We start from the raw sequence: 14565 nt of genomic DNA on the forward strand, positions 1-14565 counted from the left end.
CGCAAGGCTTTGTGTGCTCAGACTGGCAGAAGACTGGTGCCACACGTTCTGGGGGAAAAAACTACAACTGAGGCTACGGGCGTCGTGCGTCCTACTTATAACATCCAGTGACGTCGGCCGTCGGAGGAGGTCCTCGAGGGCAGCGAATCGACGCAGACGCCGAAAGATTTTCGAAGCAGCACAGCTGTGGTGATTACTGTCATAGATATGGAATACGTCGTTGGACCATCCCATCGAAAGAACGTTACCAGGTAAGAGAGTAACTTGTTCTTCTCTGCTCGTGTTGAAATGGTCCACGTTGTTGCACATTCCACTCTCGGGTCACACGAAGATTAAAGCTGTCAATGTGCCCCCACCTGGGCATGCTTGTAAGTAGCTTCTAATCATTGGAGAAGATTTCAGGGGTTATTTATTCCTTCCAACCTACCTTTCCAATCATAAAAAGCTCAAACAATGTCATATGTGTAGAAAACCTGTCTTAAACAGTTGGTGTTATGTGTGGCTGTGACTTGTCCACCTTCTGTTTACTGAATATTTGCGACATCGACTGAAGTAAACATGCTTTTGTGTCGTCTTTAATTATTGTTGTTTGGGCTAAGGCTTGAAGTAAGCCAAAATAGTGTGTATGTTAGTGGAGGGTAGGATGTGTACCGTTAATTGTATGCGATTCATTGTGCATGCAAACTGCCTGGTGATACTACTTTGGAGCGAATCAAACGAGCTGATCGATGTATAATAATTATTTTCTCTGCAGGTGATTGGCGTGGAGAAGACCGATGCTGCCAATAAAGTTGTGACCATAAGTACCAGAGGGAATCGACCTGTCCGTTTCACAGAGGTGCGGGATTTTGAGCACCTGGTGGCGAGGCTCAGAAGCAAGTGTGGAGCTGCAACAAGTCCCCAACATATTGCTGTTTCAGAGGTATCTGTAAATCCATCACTACCATTGATTAACCGGTCCTACTAATGTGCACTGCAGATACTTTTTTCATATTGTGGAAAATTCATTATTTCATTTCTTTTTTTTATTGTCGGTTATCAAATACAATTACACTTTGTAAACTCATGAACATTTTAAACTATGGCACCAACAGTTCACATCACCCCATCCCCCCTTGCCATTTCTGACACACAACAGTACGTTGGACTATAGTTCCAACGTGCATATCAATATCCTGTCTTGTATATACATGCATTTGGAGTTCTCAGATACCCAGCTCCAAGTCGGCAACAGCCTAAGCGCACATCAGCAATCTTTGCGCATCGACCCATGCCCGCACCAATTACCTCCCCCATATGTGTCTGGATACCCCATATTGTGGAAAGTTCAAAACCTACATCAATCTTATGTTGAATTTTCATGTCTTGCAATTTATTTTTTATTCTTGGGCAAATGGTGATAGTTACAACTGTATACATGCATTAAGGGAACAAAACACTGTATTTAAATAAAAGTGCTGTTAAGGTATTTTTTAAATTTTATTATTTATTGTGCTTTAGCCAAAACAAATCATGACTTTTAACACAAATCTTACATGAAAACATTCATTCATGACAAATAATACTTCCAAATAAATAAATAAGTAGAGATTAGAAGGTAAAACAACTTAAAATTGATCTCATAATTACTACTAATCATAACAAGAATCATACAAAGTTACTATTTTGACGGAATACATAGTTTCAGCTCCTTAGTCAATTTCAATTGCCTCCAAATTCTCACCTCCTCCATTGTGAGAAACCATTCGTTACCCAATATCAATCGTTCCCAAAACATGTTGGATTCCAGAGTATCAATGCTATGAACACATCTTCCCAATTTATGGACCCTTAGTGCCAAGGTCGCAGGGCAGCTACATAACACATGGCGAATTGTGTGCTTTAGCTTCAAATCACAGTCTTGGCAGCTGTCCAATGGATATATTTCCCTCTCTCTCACATGCAGTATTTCCAAGGTCGGCAAGATATTTAGTCTGTGTCTGAGGAAGTCGGAACTCGCACTAGGGTCAGTTGACCGTCTCAGGTAGGTGGGCAAAAAAGGATCTAGGATTATCGAACATAGGGAGGGGAGGAGAGAGTTTCAACGCCGTCACGCTCTCAATTGTTGTGATCCAGTCCCCTCTTTTCAGACACTCTTTAACTTTTAAAGGGTTGTGAATCAGAGTGTCTACATCAGAATTAGCAGAGGAAAGCTTTTCCATTGCTCTATCCCTCAAAGTATTTATGAAGGTGTTGTCTCCCCTACGGCGCTGGACAGCTACGTCTTCCTAAGGGGTCCAAAATCAATCGATCTACTGAGACCCAACGACATTATATTAAGCCTAATTCATAGCAAATAGAGACTGCTGGTGTTGACATTGGGAGGCTCAATGTTCTTTTCCACAGTCTCGACTCTAATTTGTCCCAGTCTGTAACAAAGCTTTGACAGTTACATTCCAAACCAAAAAGCAGTGCAGGTACCACCTTTCCTACATAGTATTTTATAATAGGGATAATTGAGAACTTACAGAACTTGCTATATATTTTAATCATCTGGGAGCCTAAGTTCAAGATCTTACTATCAAGAGCCTTTAATAAAGAACTTTTGGATGGATAGGCACAGATCTTAGAACCCAGTTACATTATCTCATTCACTACCGGCACTGCTTTACTTTCAATTAAAGCGGTGCCTATCCAACCAAAAGTGCCAACGGGCACCCTTGTTTTAGACGTACCTTTTATTGGTATTGCGTCTGTAAGCGTTCCCGATCTATCTAGTCTAACCCTAATAGATGTAGCCTGATGGAGATCTCTGATGTTATTTGGAATTTGTTTTGGACATTTCCATCTCTCAAGTTTTGCCCATAGCGGGTTTCTCTTAATAGAGATAAACGCCTTTGAAGGTCAATAAATGCCTTGTAGGTGTAAGTTCCTTTTTTTGCATTGAGTTAGCTTTTAGCAAATTGATAAGAAAGATATTTAGTGGTGTACTAATACCCTTCACGAACCCTGCTTGCCAGAGATCTACGTGGCCTGCTGCCATTCGCCATATTGTTGAAGCTTTTAATAGTATTGATCCAAAGATTTTGCCCACCACGTCCAATAAGGCAATCAGCAGGTAGTTATCCGGATTAGATCTTAACCCCTCATGTCTCAGTGATTGAACAGTCCTTGTACATCAAGGCCCAATCAAGGGCAGCTGTCAGGCGAACGCCGCTCCCCCCCACTAAGGCCCACACAAAAGCCCCTGTCTGGCCCTGGAGGAGGCACCTCTCCCTGCAGCTACTTGGCATCACTCCCAAAGGAGTCACACAATCTGACCACAAACAAAAACGTGACCTCATTTGCCCTGCTAAGCAATTATGGATCTCATTGGCCTACCCACCTTCCTTGGATATTATGACTGCTCAAATTGCTGTCTGCTCCTTTTCCTACCTGCCTAATCTGTAACCTCTAATCTCTGCACCAACAGTATTATGCATCGTGTTGTCCCTCATACTGATTGATTCTCTACTGCTCTCCAAATTCCCTGCTTCAAAAGGAAAAAGAAAACAAATAATGGATAACTCTTTTCTATTCTCGTGGCATGCTTACAATCTGTGTATCCACCATTTTGTACTGCGTTTGAGTGCTTTCTGGCTAAAATCGAACTTAGGTGTGCTCCCAACTGTGCATCCACCATTCCGTACTGCTTTTGAGTGCTTTTTGGCTGAAATCAAATTTAGGTGCTCTTCCAACGGTGCATACACCATTGTGTACTGCTGTTGAGGGCTTTCTGGCTGAAATCGAATTTAGGTGTGCTTACCAACTTGTTAATGATCTGTAAATCTGGGCACTTCCAGTGTGCTCTCTGATTTCTGTCTGCCTGGCCGCCTGGTGTGATTCAATTGTTGCATAGTGCCTCTGAACCTCTCCCCAGCTATCCTCTGCCCACACCCCCTCTTGTCTCTGCTCCCATGGTGCTCTCTGTCTCCCCTATGTTTTCTAACTCCTTCTCCATCTCCTATCCTCCCTCTCTCACAATGTCTGGAAGGAAGAAACTAAAAAAGGCACTCCTGAATTACAACCCTGATCTGCCCATCGCAGACACCTACATAAATGCTTCCTCCAGACCGACTATCACTAACATTCTCTTTGCTGTTTCTTCTTCTAACTTATGGACCCCCCATATGGTCTCTGTCCTCTCCCCTTTCTCCTCCTAAACCATTACTGGCAGCACCAGATGGGAGGTGCTTTTGGCTCATTTCGCATCTTGTAAATGCACCATTAATGTCTATCATAATGGTACTATCATGGCCCAATGTTCTCAGCCAAAACTCCTTCTTCTTGACTGGCGTCTTTCTTCTCTCTTCAACTTCCTCCCTCTCATTCCACCCCTCCTTCCCTCAACCCCCCACTTTCCCCCATTGGTGGCAATCCACCCCTGTACCCCCCTCGCAAATCTTTTAAAGGGGGCAACCAGCGTCACTTAGTTACCCTCAATTCTCTCTCTGCCCTCAATTCTCTCTCTGCAATCAAACACTCCTCTGACATCTGTCACCTCCTTGAAGAACTTGACTGCATGTCCTTGCTTTCACTGAGATGTGGTTCAAGTCCAGCTCCATCACTGCTTCTGACACACACCTCCCTGAGGGCTGCAAGATCCTGTCCAATCCCAGGCCCTCCCAACGTGGTGGTGGAGAGCCTCTGATTTTCCCTGAGTGGGATCCTGCCTCCATCAACCCCACTCAAACCTACTTAACCTTTGAAAGCCTGGTCTGCAGAGTGTCTGTCTCACCTACTTTCTCTCTTACTCTCGCTACCATCTACAGACCCCCTGGACCGTCCTCCCTTTTCCTCTCAGAATGGACCGACCTGTCGTCCTCTCTTCTTGCCTCCTCCCACAAACTAATCTTCCTTGGGAGCTACAACATCCATCTCGACTCTCCTGATGTGGCCACTGTTCTTTCTGCAGCACTCTTTCCCTCACTATCCTTCCCTCTGGCCCAACCCACTCTGCCGGACACACCTTAGATGCTCTCATCTCTAAAGACATCCCTCTCACTACCCCTCTCTCCTAGTCTGACCACTACCTCCTCTCTTCCCACCTTGACCTCCCCTGTCGCCTCTGCCTGCACTGCTAGACTCCTTCTCCGTCATTCAACCGATGAAGAGTGCGTCAGACGCTGCATTTGCCTCTTCCTTTATCCCCCCTTCATTAGACACTCCTTCTGACTATGTTCTAGCTACCCTGCATTGATCTATCTCTAACACACAGTACACCCTTGCCCCAGTCATGAGGATCTGCATGAAGCCTGCCTTCAAATGCAACTCTTGGTATGATTCCGACTTGGCCACCGTGAAACACAAGTGCAAAGTTGCAGAGCGGAAGTGGCAGGCATCTAGCTCATCCTCTGACAAACTGGTCTGCTTCCTACTCAAAAGGCAATATGTCTCCATCTACACCATGAAGAGGGCTCATGTTCAAGCCTGCATCTCTGGAACAACCAATAGCATGGCTGAACTCTTTAAAATCTGCAAGGAACTTGCCAATCCTACCAGTCTCCTCCTCCCTCCCAGGTCCTCTGCTCTGCACTGGCTGCCCACTTTTCCTTCAAAAGTCCGGACATCCTGTCCTCTCTGTCATCTGCTCCCTCCCCTTAAATTACCCTTCTCTCGCTTATCTTAGCCCCCCTCTCATATTCCCCTTTTTCTCTCCCATTGCACAAGATCTCTAGAGTTGTGCACTCTATGAAAGTCTCCTCTAAACCGGTGCTCCCCTGCTCCTCCGAGGCATCAAGGACACCAATGTCTCTCTCCCTCCAGCCTTAGCTGACCTTTACAAGCACTAATTTCCCACTGGCTCCTTCCCTGAACCCCTAATGCACACTCTTGTGCACCCTCTTCTAAAAAGCCATCTGCTGACCCTTCTTACCCGACTAACTATTGCCCTATCACCATCACCACTTTTTTGTGCAAGCTCATGGAGAAGCTGGTCATCCCCCAACTGGCCCTCCACACAGAAATGACTGGCTACCTCCATGACCACCAGTCCAGTTTCAGGGCAGCCAGAGGCACGGACACTGCTCTCAAACACTCCCTCTGTTCTGATCCTCCTTGATGTTTCTTCTGCTTTTGACACAGTCAACCATTTCATCCTCATAAACCGTTTCCATGATACCCTATGCATCATGGACTGGGCACGGACCCCTTCCCTTTCAAACGGACCCTCCCAAGTGCAAATGGGTCCTTTTCTCTCCTCTGCCTCACTCACTACCTGTGGCGTATCTCAGTGCTCTATCCTATCGCCTTGGCTCTTCAACAACTACCTATCACCTCTGGCCCACCTGATCTCCACATTCTCCCCTCATTTCCAGTGGTAGGCAGTCGACACACAGCTGTCTTTCAAGCTGCCTTCCCCTACCACCACCTCCTCTTCCTGCTCCCTCATACCTGACTGACTGCTATTCAGGCATGATGCCCTGCCAATGATCTCTGCCTCAACGCCAGTAAGACAGAAATCTTTCTCATTGGGACGTCTGCTCCTTGTTTCCACCCAACTCTCTGGCCAGACTACCTGGGTCGTCTTCCCCTCACCCACTTGTGAGGAAAAACCCTTGGGATCTCTTTTTCTCTCCACACATCATTGACCTTGCCAAAAGTCCAGTTTTCAGCTGCACCACCTCAGGGGCATTCTACCTTTCCTCACCTTCCCCCAGAAGCTCAACGTCTCCAGAGCCCTGGTTCTCTCTAGGCCAGACTACTGCAACAGCATCTTCCTCAACCTGCCTCGTTCCTTCCTTCGCCCCTTCAACTAATCCAGAACTGGACTGGGAGACTTTAAATAAATCCATGGGGAGCACCCAAAATTCTATTTTGTGAATGGAGAATAGCACAGGGGCAATGCGCTGGTCTTGGAAGCAAGACCATGCAGAGCAACAGAGGTTCGAACCCCAGATACGCGCTTAGAAACCGAACTTAGGTAAGGGATTAGGCATGTTATAAAAACACAGTTAAATAAATAAAATAAATCCTTGACCTCAAGCCCAGGGGTCGCATCTCTCCAGCCCTAAACTTTCTCCCCTGGCTCCCGGTGACCGCAAGGATCAAATTCAAGACCCTTTGCATCATTCACAAGGCTGTCTGGGCCTGGGACCTCTTTACATCCAGCTTTCCCTCATTAAATACCTTCTGGCCAGAGTCCTTGGGTCTTCTGGCTCCAACTCTCTGCAGGTCAAACGTTTCTCCAAACAGAGTGGAGATGGATCCCTTTCCTTGGCTGGCCCCCTACCTCTAGAACATCCCCACCCCCTCAGAATTCAGACATGAGCTGGATATTCTTAAGTTATGGAAACCTCTGAAGACTTTCCTTTTTTCCTCTTCCATCCCTATCCCCTGTTTGTGCTAACTCTCCATCTGCTGCTGCGACTGGGACCTGGTCCCTCCGGAGTCATACAGGGGCTAGACCACCCCTACCAGTTTCCCCAGCATCCTTTGCCAGCACTTGCCCTCGAGCTCCCTTCCCCGGACTAACCCAACTTGGTCCTCCCCACCAGCCTACCAGTTAACGTGCGTATCTTGCCCTTTTACGCATGTAAATATGGCAAATACGGACCATTTAATTTTGTACTGCGTACCGTGTACGCTTTGATTTATTCATTAAAAAAACATACTTTCCACCACTAGATGGCAATGTAGCATTTCTTTTGTCAGCAGCATAGCCTTCTTATGCATGATGGTGAATTTCCAACTGAAAGACCAAATCTGTGACAGCTAAGCGAGCAACACAATAAAGCACGCACCCTTTTAAAATGTGTTAATACCCATAACGTATGTGTTGGATAAGTTTTACTCTCTTGCAGAGGAGAAAACTAATTTTTACTCTCTTGAAATTGCATTTACGCTCTAATTTGAAAAATCATGCGTAAAATACTCCCACCTCAAAATCTTATCTGGAGCACTGCTCCCCACTCATCCTTCCTTCCCCTGGCACTTGCTGCCTTGGCCCACCCAGCACTTGCCCATCCCCACCCCTGGGGGGTACCCACTCCTGCACTTTTCCCTCTACCTCCTCACCCTTGCACTTACCACCTTGTCATGCATTTGCATGGTAGGATTGTCACCATGCCAATATAACTGGTTTTGTTCTATTTTTGATTCCCATGTCCCCCGCCCCCATCTTGTCGTGTGGCGCCTGGAAACACTTGTGTATAGGCACCATACAAAGGTAATGTCCAATAAAATAAAACAATTGAGTTAGGAGGCTGAGAAGAGGTGTGACGGAGGAATGCATAGAATATAGGTGACTGAGAAGAGATAAGGGGAGGTGGGTAAAAGTGGATAGAGAAAGTTATAGGAGCCAGAGTTGTATAGGGGAGAGGAAATAGAACACCAAAGTGGTAGAAAAGCAAGAAAGTGATGCACACGTGAGTGAAAAAGTAATGAGTGAAAGCTTCAGGGTTAATAAAGAGAGAGGAAGTCGGGTGTAAGAGGGTCTAACTCACTTCCATCCTGCCAGCAGCCCCCTTAGAGACGACACGTAGACTCCCACACAGAAGTCAGACTCTCTTTTTCCAGTTTCTGTCTGCTATTGTGCCAATTCACAGCATGTGAAGTTGGCCTGTCGGCCTTCCACCTGTTTCTCTGCCTTATCCTGGAGCTTGGTACATAGAATAACAGTAGTTACAATAATGTTGTAGTTCATGTGACATGATTTATGAAAAGCAATAATTATTGCATCGTGAACGGTGATGTGATGCCACTTCTATTCCTTATTAAAGTGATTACGGTTTTAATTGGAAAAGCGTTAAACACAGTTACTAATTTTGGTGGGATTTATGTTGGGCAAAGTAAATATGTACACTGCTATTCTAATGGTAATTTTTAAAGGTAACTACTGTGTTCTGTTATAAAGCTGAAATACATTTCTAAAATGGTTGATAGTTAAAGATATCTTTTTAGGTTGTCTTCTTGGGTGTTGATGATTGCAGCTGCTGTGACAGTAAAGTTGTACAAATTTGAAAGCAGGTTTGCTAATGAAGAGCCCCTGATTCACAGCAGAAATCCTCTTCTGGAGGTGAAAGATTCATCTGAACTGTTAGGCTGAGATAGTTCATTTGATTGGTGGATGCTGGTGTCTCTGCTTGAAATGTACCTTTCACACTAGGAGAACACGTAAACCTGTAGTGTCCCTTGTCATCTGGAAACCCTGGCATGCCTTTAGACACCTTAAGGGAGAGGTTGCGAACACAACGGCTGGTCATGGATAATTCATGCACCTTGACAGTTTAAATGTTTTGGTAGGTGTGTGATGAGACCTTTGCAGCATTAGCCTTTGAAGTGTTCAGCCTGTGGAGGGAGAGTTGAACTTAAAAAAATAAATAAAAAGCAACTGCCACATGTCTTTCTCTGCATTGGTGAAGACATGGAGCTCAATAGGAAGACTGTGTGGTTAATTGGAGACTTGTAGGTGAATTGTCTGGGCATATATTCAAAGAGTAAGCCAATTGATCAGTCTGACTGCTTGCACAATAACCCACAGACTTTACTTAGGCAAATCGAGTTGCACAATGCGATAATTAAAATCTATTGAACACCCATATATATTATCAAACAACCAACACGTGTTTCAACCTTACACAGGTCTTCCTCAGGGCTGATATGCCACACAAATAAAATCAAATTCCATCAATTGCAAATGTCATTGATAAAATATTTACAAAAAACAATCATTAACATGTAAAATTCAAACCAACAAAACAGTAAATGAGAGAGAGAAGGTTGACATTTTATTTATTTATTTATTTATTTCACATTTATAAAGCGCGCACACAGCCCGCAGGCATCGAGGCGCTGTTACAGGAATTGTTTTTTTTTTGTTTTTTTTTCTTGCGTAATTGTGTGTTTTTTTTTTTTTACTTAGTTACGTATTTATAACGCGCTTAAACACCCAAAGGTTTCTAAGCGCGGACCCGGGGATCGAACCTGTTGTTGCTCCGTGTCGTCTTGCTTCCAAGACGCGCACGCTGCCGCTGAGCTATCCTCCCGGGACTTTTACATAGAGGGACGGGTAACATGAACGCAGGAAGGAAGAAAGAAACATTTAGTCTACATTAACCCAACTTAATATAAAACATCTTCAATCGATTTGGATAGTAGCCCAGCCCTCATTGTGTTGGATACCTTCACCAATTCACCTAAAGTGCATGTCGCTATCAGAACAAATGTATTCCAACCATTGGGAAGGTACTGCCCCAAACAGAACCCAAAGTATTGTGCTAATGGTCTTTGTAACAACATACATTTCAAAAATCACTCTTAATAGCAATATTGACAACAGACCAAGTGAAGTACCATAAATATTCCATTACCAAGTCCTGCTTGTTGCTCTGTTCCCATGTCATAAACACCAAAGATCAAAATAAATTCATCCAGGCTTAGCCAGTCTCTACACTAAAAAAGTAAAAATTATCAAATTGTTATAATAATACTTAGGAGTTGTTGTTCTAAAAAATGTGTTCACATCATGCTAAATCACCAAGTGGACCCACATTCTGCTCTTTCCTCAGTCTTTATTCTTCAATTTGAAAAGTCACTCTGGACATATAATTTAGATGATTCCAGTCAGAGACTTTTTTATGGGAGGGCAAAAGGGGCACTTGCCCAGGGCGTCCGCCTTGGAGAGGGCCCCACAAAGCTAGCTGATCTGAAGGAGCAAGATTCAATTTTTCACCTGCCTTAAATAGCACACTTGAGGATATTTTATGGGGTGCTGCTGAGGCTCTAAAGCCATTGCCTTTCTGATTTGGCAAGTGCATTCTGGCTTGATCAGTTCATGATTTTTGCTTTCTGTGTTCACTGTGGTATACATAGTTTGTGTATTCCCTATGGCACAACTCTGTAGCGTTCTTTCCTTCCTATGGGAATTATGTTGATCATGTGCAATAGGCAATGTTGAAATGCATATTGATAAATTGAGTGCCACATTGGTTCAGAAGTTAGCTCAGTGTGTAAAGCATCCATTGCAGAGATATGTATTCATATCCAAAATTAGAATATCACATTCCAGCAAGGCTGGCTGAGCCTTTCCTGTGTCTGAAGTTTATAAACCTGCCTGCCTATGTACTTGGTTTTGCAGAACAACATCTGCTATTATCAGCAATGTACCTGTACCAGATAGGGGTTGCTATAAAAACGAACATATCATCCGTAAGGTGAAGGCCTAGAAATTGGTTTGTTCAGATGGGGTGTTGTAAAACCTAGGCAATCGCCTCCAACGCTGGCATAAACTGTTAGTCCAAGAGGTGAACAAATATCCAAATTCAAGATTATGGAACGACAGCGTTCATGTTTGTATCCTGGATATGCCAGCAGACTATAGTGATCCTGGTCAAATCATCTAATATATCTTACATTAGTGTGCTGTCTTCTGTGAGGTTTGCCTTCTCGCATGCTGCTGGTATCGTTTAGCCCATTACATGATCTTTCTTCTTATGTAGGCCATTTGGGTGGAAGGGTTGGCAGACAGAAGAGAGCGGACCATATGGTGCAGGCATCAGGCAAGCATATTTTAAGGTCTGCTTGTTTGACACAAAAAACTCTTTGCTTTTTGGTAAAAGTCAATGGTTTTCATGCACGTTTATAAATGAAAATGTCACAAGCCATTGTTTTGTAAGTATTTAAAGCTTGAAAATACAAAAGACAAACACAGATTAAATTTGTTAAATCACATCGATTGGTATGCTGGTTCTTATATACTTCCCTTGATGGAGAGAATGAAGCTAGAATCATTCCCATTTTGCATAACATCCTTCTATATGTCATGTTTGGTAATGTGATTTGTGTACTTTCCAAGTCCGTTTTTTTATAAAATATAAAATGAGATTTAGTTCATGGTAAGAACTGGAAAAGAAAGTTTTCAAATGCAGAATTTGCAGAGTTGGCACACATCCCAGCATCACACCTTCACCTCTTAACCAGAGTGTGATCCTGGGCATCTCATTTAATCTTGCATTGCCTAACCTCTCAATATTGCCAGTCCCTAAACCTTTCAAAATTGTCAGCCCTTCCGAGTGATTTCCTTCTCATGGTATGATCTTCATAAAAAGCCTTATTAATGATTCCACAGTGTTAATAGTGAGAATATTTATAATCGCGCACCACAGGCATTTGTTCCTTTGATATCTAATGGCACACTATTTGAAAACCATATCCCACTTCTAATCTCAGTCTGTCTGGATAAAGACACCTTCCAGGTAGCTTCTAATCTGCCTCCAGAATCTATGGTACAGTATATGTAGCGTTCTTCCTTCCTTCCAATTGGTGGCATCTATCCATGCACGAGCACCTTTGCAATCTGTGAGGCAGCTAATGTGAGTTCTCTGTCTATTATGGGTTACATGTACCTTTTCCATACGATCCTGCATTAATACTACATCTACCTTCATGGATGTTATTGATAAAAAGGTATCCTGTATGTACTAGAACAGTAATCCCTTTGTAGAATTCTAATGTTCGTCTTCAATGCTACTTGTTTATCATTCTGATTAGAGCAAGAATGAAGAGGGCAAGTGGACTTAAATGGAGTAAACGTGCTTATCATGCTGCGAGACAGCATATCAAACTATAGGTTGTGAACGCGACGGGTTGGGGAAAAGGTGGGCGACCAGTATTCTTGACCCCCTCATTCTTTTGGTTTGGTGGAGCGGGGCCCCAAAGATGTCTGTGCCCAGGGCTCCAAAAGTGCTTAAGATGGCCCTGATTCCAGTACAAAGATACGCTACCATTTTTAATTCCTTCAAACTAAAATCAAAACACACCATGTAACACAGACCTGACAACATAATAGTCAAGGCTACTCGCTTGTTAGTCAAAGGACCAAAAGTAACACATTAATTCGGGTGGTTTAAACCTGATGCCCCAATGGGTGCTAGACCAGCGTTCCACATGGCCAATCGGCTGCCTTTTTGGGAATGCGCTTGTTTATTGCTTGGTGACATCATACGTATTGCGGCTGACGTCACCCGGTCATTAGCCTTTGAAAACATAAGTTCTGTGTTGCCGTGCATGCTATTGCATATCAGTTTTGAATAAAATGTATACCTACATCATCGATCTATTTGAAGTGTCTTTCAATCCCATCCATATTATAGGGACTCAAATGTACAACCTTAGACCTCCCGTTTGGTTTCAATGTTTCTCACTCCTCTGATTCCCCCATTATTACACTTAAGGTAAACATTGCTAGCGGTACATTTTAAGGAACTGGCAACAAAAATCAATGTCTTCATTCAATTTCCTACTCCGGTTATGCAAAACAAACATACTTAAAGCAGTAGTCCTCTGCCTACTTATTAAATATCACAATTTCTATAATGAAATGGGCTCTACAAGTCATCTTCACCAAAATACTTAGAGTCCATATATGATATGATAGGTTAGGTTATTTATAACGCGCTTAATACCCAGAGGTTTCTAAGCGCGTACCCGGGAATCGAACCAGTGGTGCTCTGTGTCATCTTGCTTCCAAGGCGAGCACGTTGCCCCTGAGATATCCTCCCGAGGAATATTTAAAACAGTGGGTCAAAGGGTTCCCACATCAACAAATGTTCTCACCCAACATTGACCACAGATTATACACTAAATTAACATGTTTTGCCCATCTCTAAAATAGAATGTCATCATCCTCCTAGAATTTAGGCTAAAGATGTTTGAAATTCCACGCTAAGCCTCTATTTAAAAAAAAAACTAATTTCATGGTCTGCATTAAGACCTCTCTGCACAGTTCTGTATTTGCAAATAAATTTCACATTTGTTTGTCGCAACGTTTGTTCCCTGTCCCCTCCTCTGGGGCTACTGGTGAGGCTTCAGAAAAGTGAATTTCTGCAGAGTGGTGCCTTCATTCGGTCGTACTGCAGCACCTGCACACCCCAGCTTATGTGAGAAGTCCACTAGGGACACAAACCTTCCCTCCAGAAATATGTCCCCCCCATCTTCAGCTGCCCTGGCGCATCCCAAGATTTTCTAAGTTCCCTGTCAAACGTGGGAAGGATACCAGGGACATTCTACAAGGGGACTAAGCTATCATAGGGTTCCTTCATCTCCAGGCTGCTAAATATTCTTGACCAAGCATTGTCCATGGTTCTAATCATCTGTGTATATTTAGCTTATATGTTTAGTATACGCGCACTATGCGCACAGGCAAATACTAAGGCAATTGACCGCAGTCAATTTCCTAATGTTAAGACTTTTGTACGACACGTTCAGTATATCTTGATGTCATGTTCTCGATGCACTACCTGCAAGTGAAGGTCTCCGATTACTGTTACTAAACAAGAACTTGCTAGGCCATAGCCATTGTGTGGTTCAAATTTATTGTGTAACATCTTTAAATATATTATTCAATGTGTTACCATGTACATTTGGTGATGTCATATGTGATGCCTTTGATGATACCTGTGACGGCATTGGTGATGTTGTTTGTGGGTATGAGCAGTGTGCATATAGGCAGCACAAGGCAGTCTGGCCATGGAATTAAATAAGCGGAGTGCTTGAGGCGCGGATAAAATATGAAGCTAGCGACTTGTTGGAAAGATTCTTATGACCAGG

At 43.6% G+C, this 14565-nt stretch overlaps 1 protein-coding gene across 2 annotated transcripts in view; it reads left to right on the forward strand.

Moving 5' to 3' along the window:
• Nucleotides 1-14565, forward strand: part of TBC1D8B (TBC1 domain family member 8B) — a 1314750-nt gene that overhangs the window by 658933 nt on the left and 641252 nt on the right. For both annotated transcript variants that reach the window (XM_069612733.1, XM_069612732.1), the window contains exon 7: nucleotides 755-922. In XM_069612733.1, coding sequence (XP_069468834.1) covers nucleotides 755-922 — 168 coding nt within the window. The remainder of the gene's footprint in view (nucleotides 1-754; nucleotides 923-14565) is intronic.

This window comes from Ambystoma mexicanum, chromosome 5p (genome assembly GCF_040938575.1).
Source record: "Ambystoma mexicanum isolate Mex_15411 chromosome 5p, UKY_AmexF1_1, whole genome shotgun sequence".
NCBI classification, from domain to species: Eukaryota; Metazoa; Chordata; class Amphibia; order Caudata; family Ambystomatidae; genus Ambystoma; species Ambystoma mexicanum.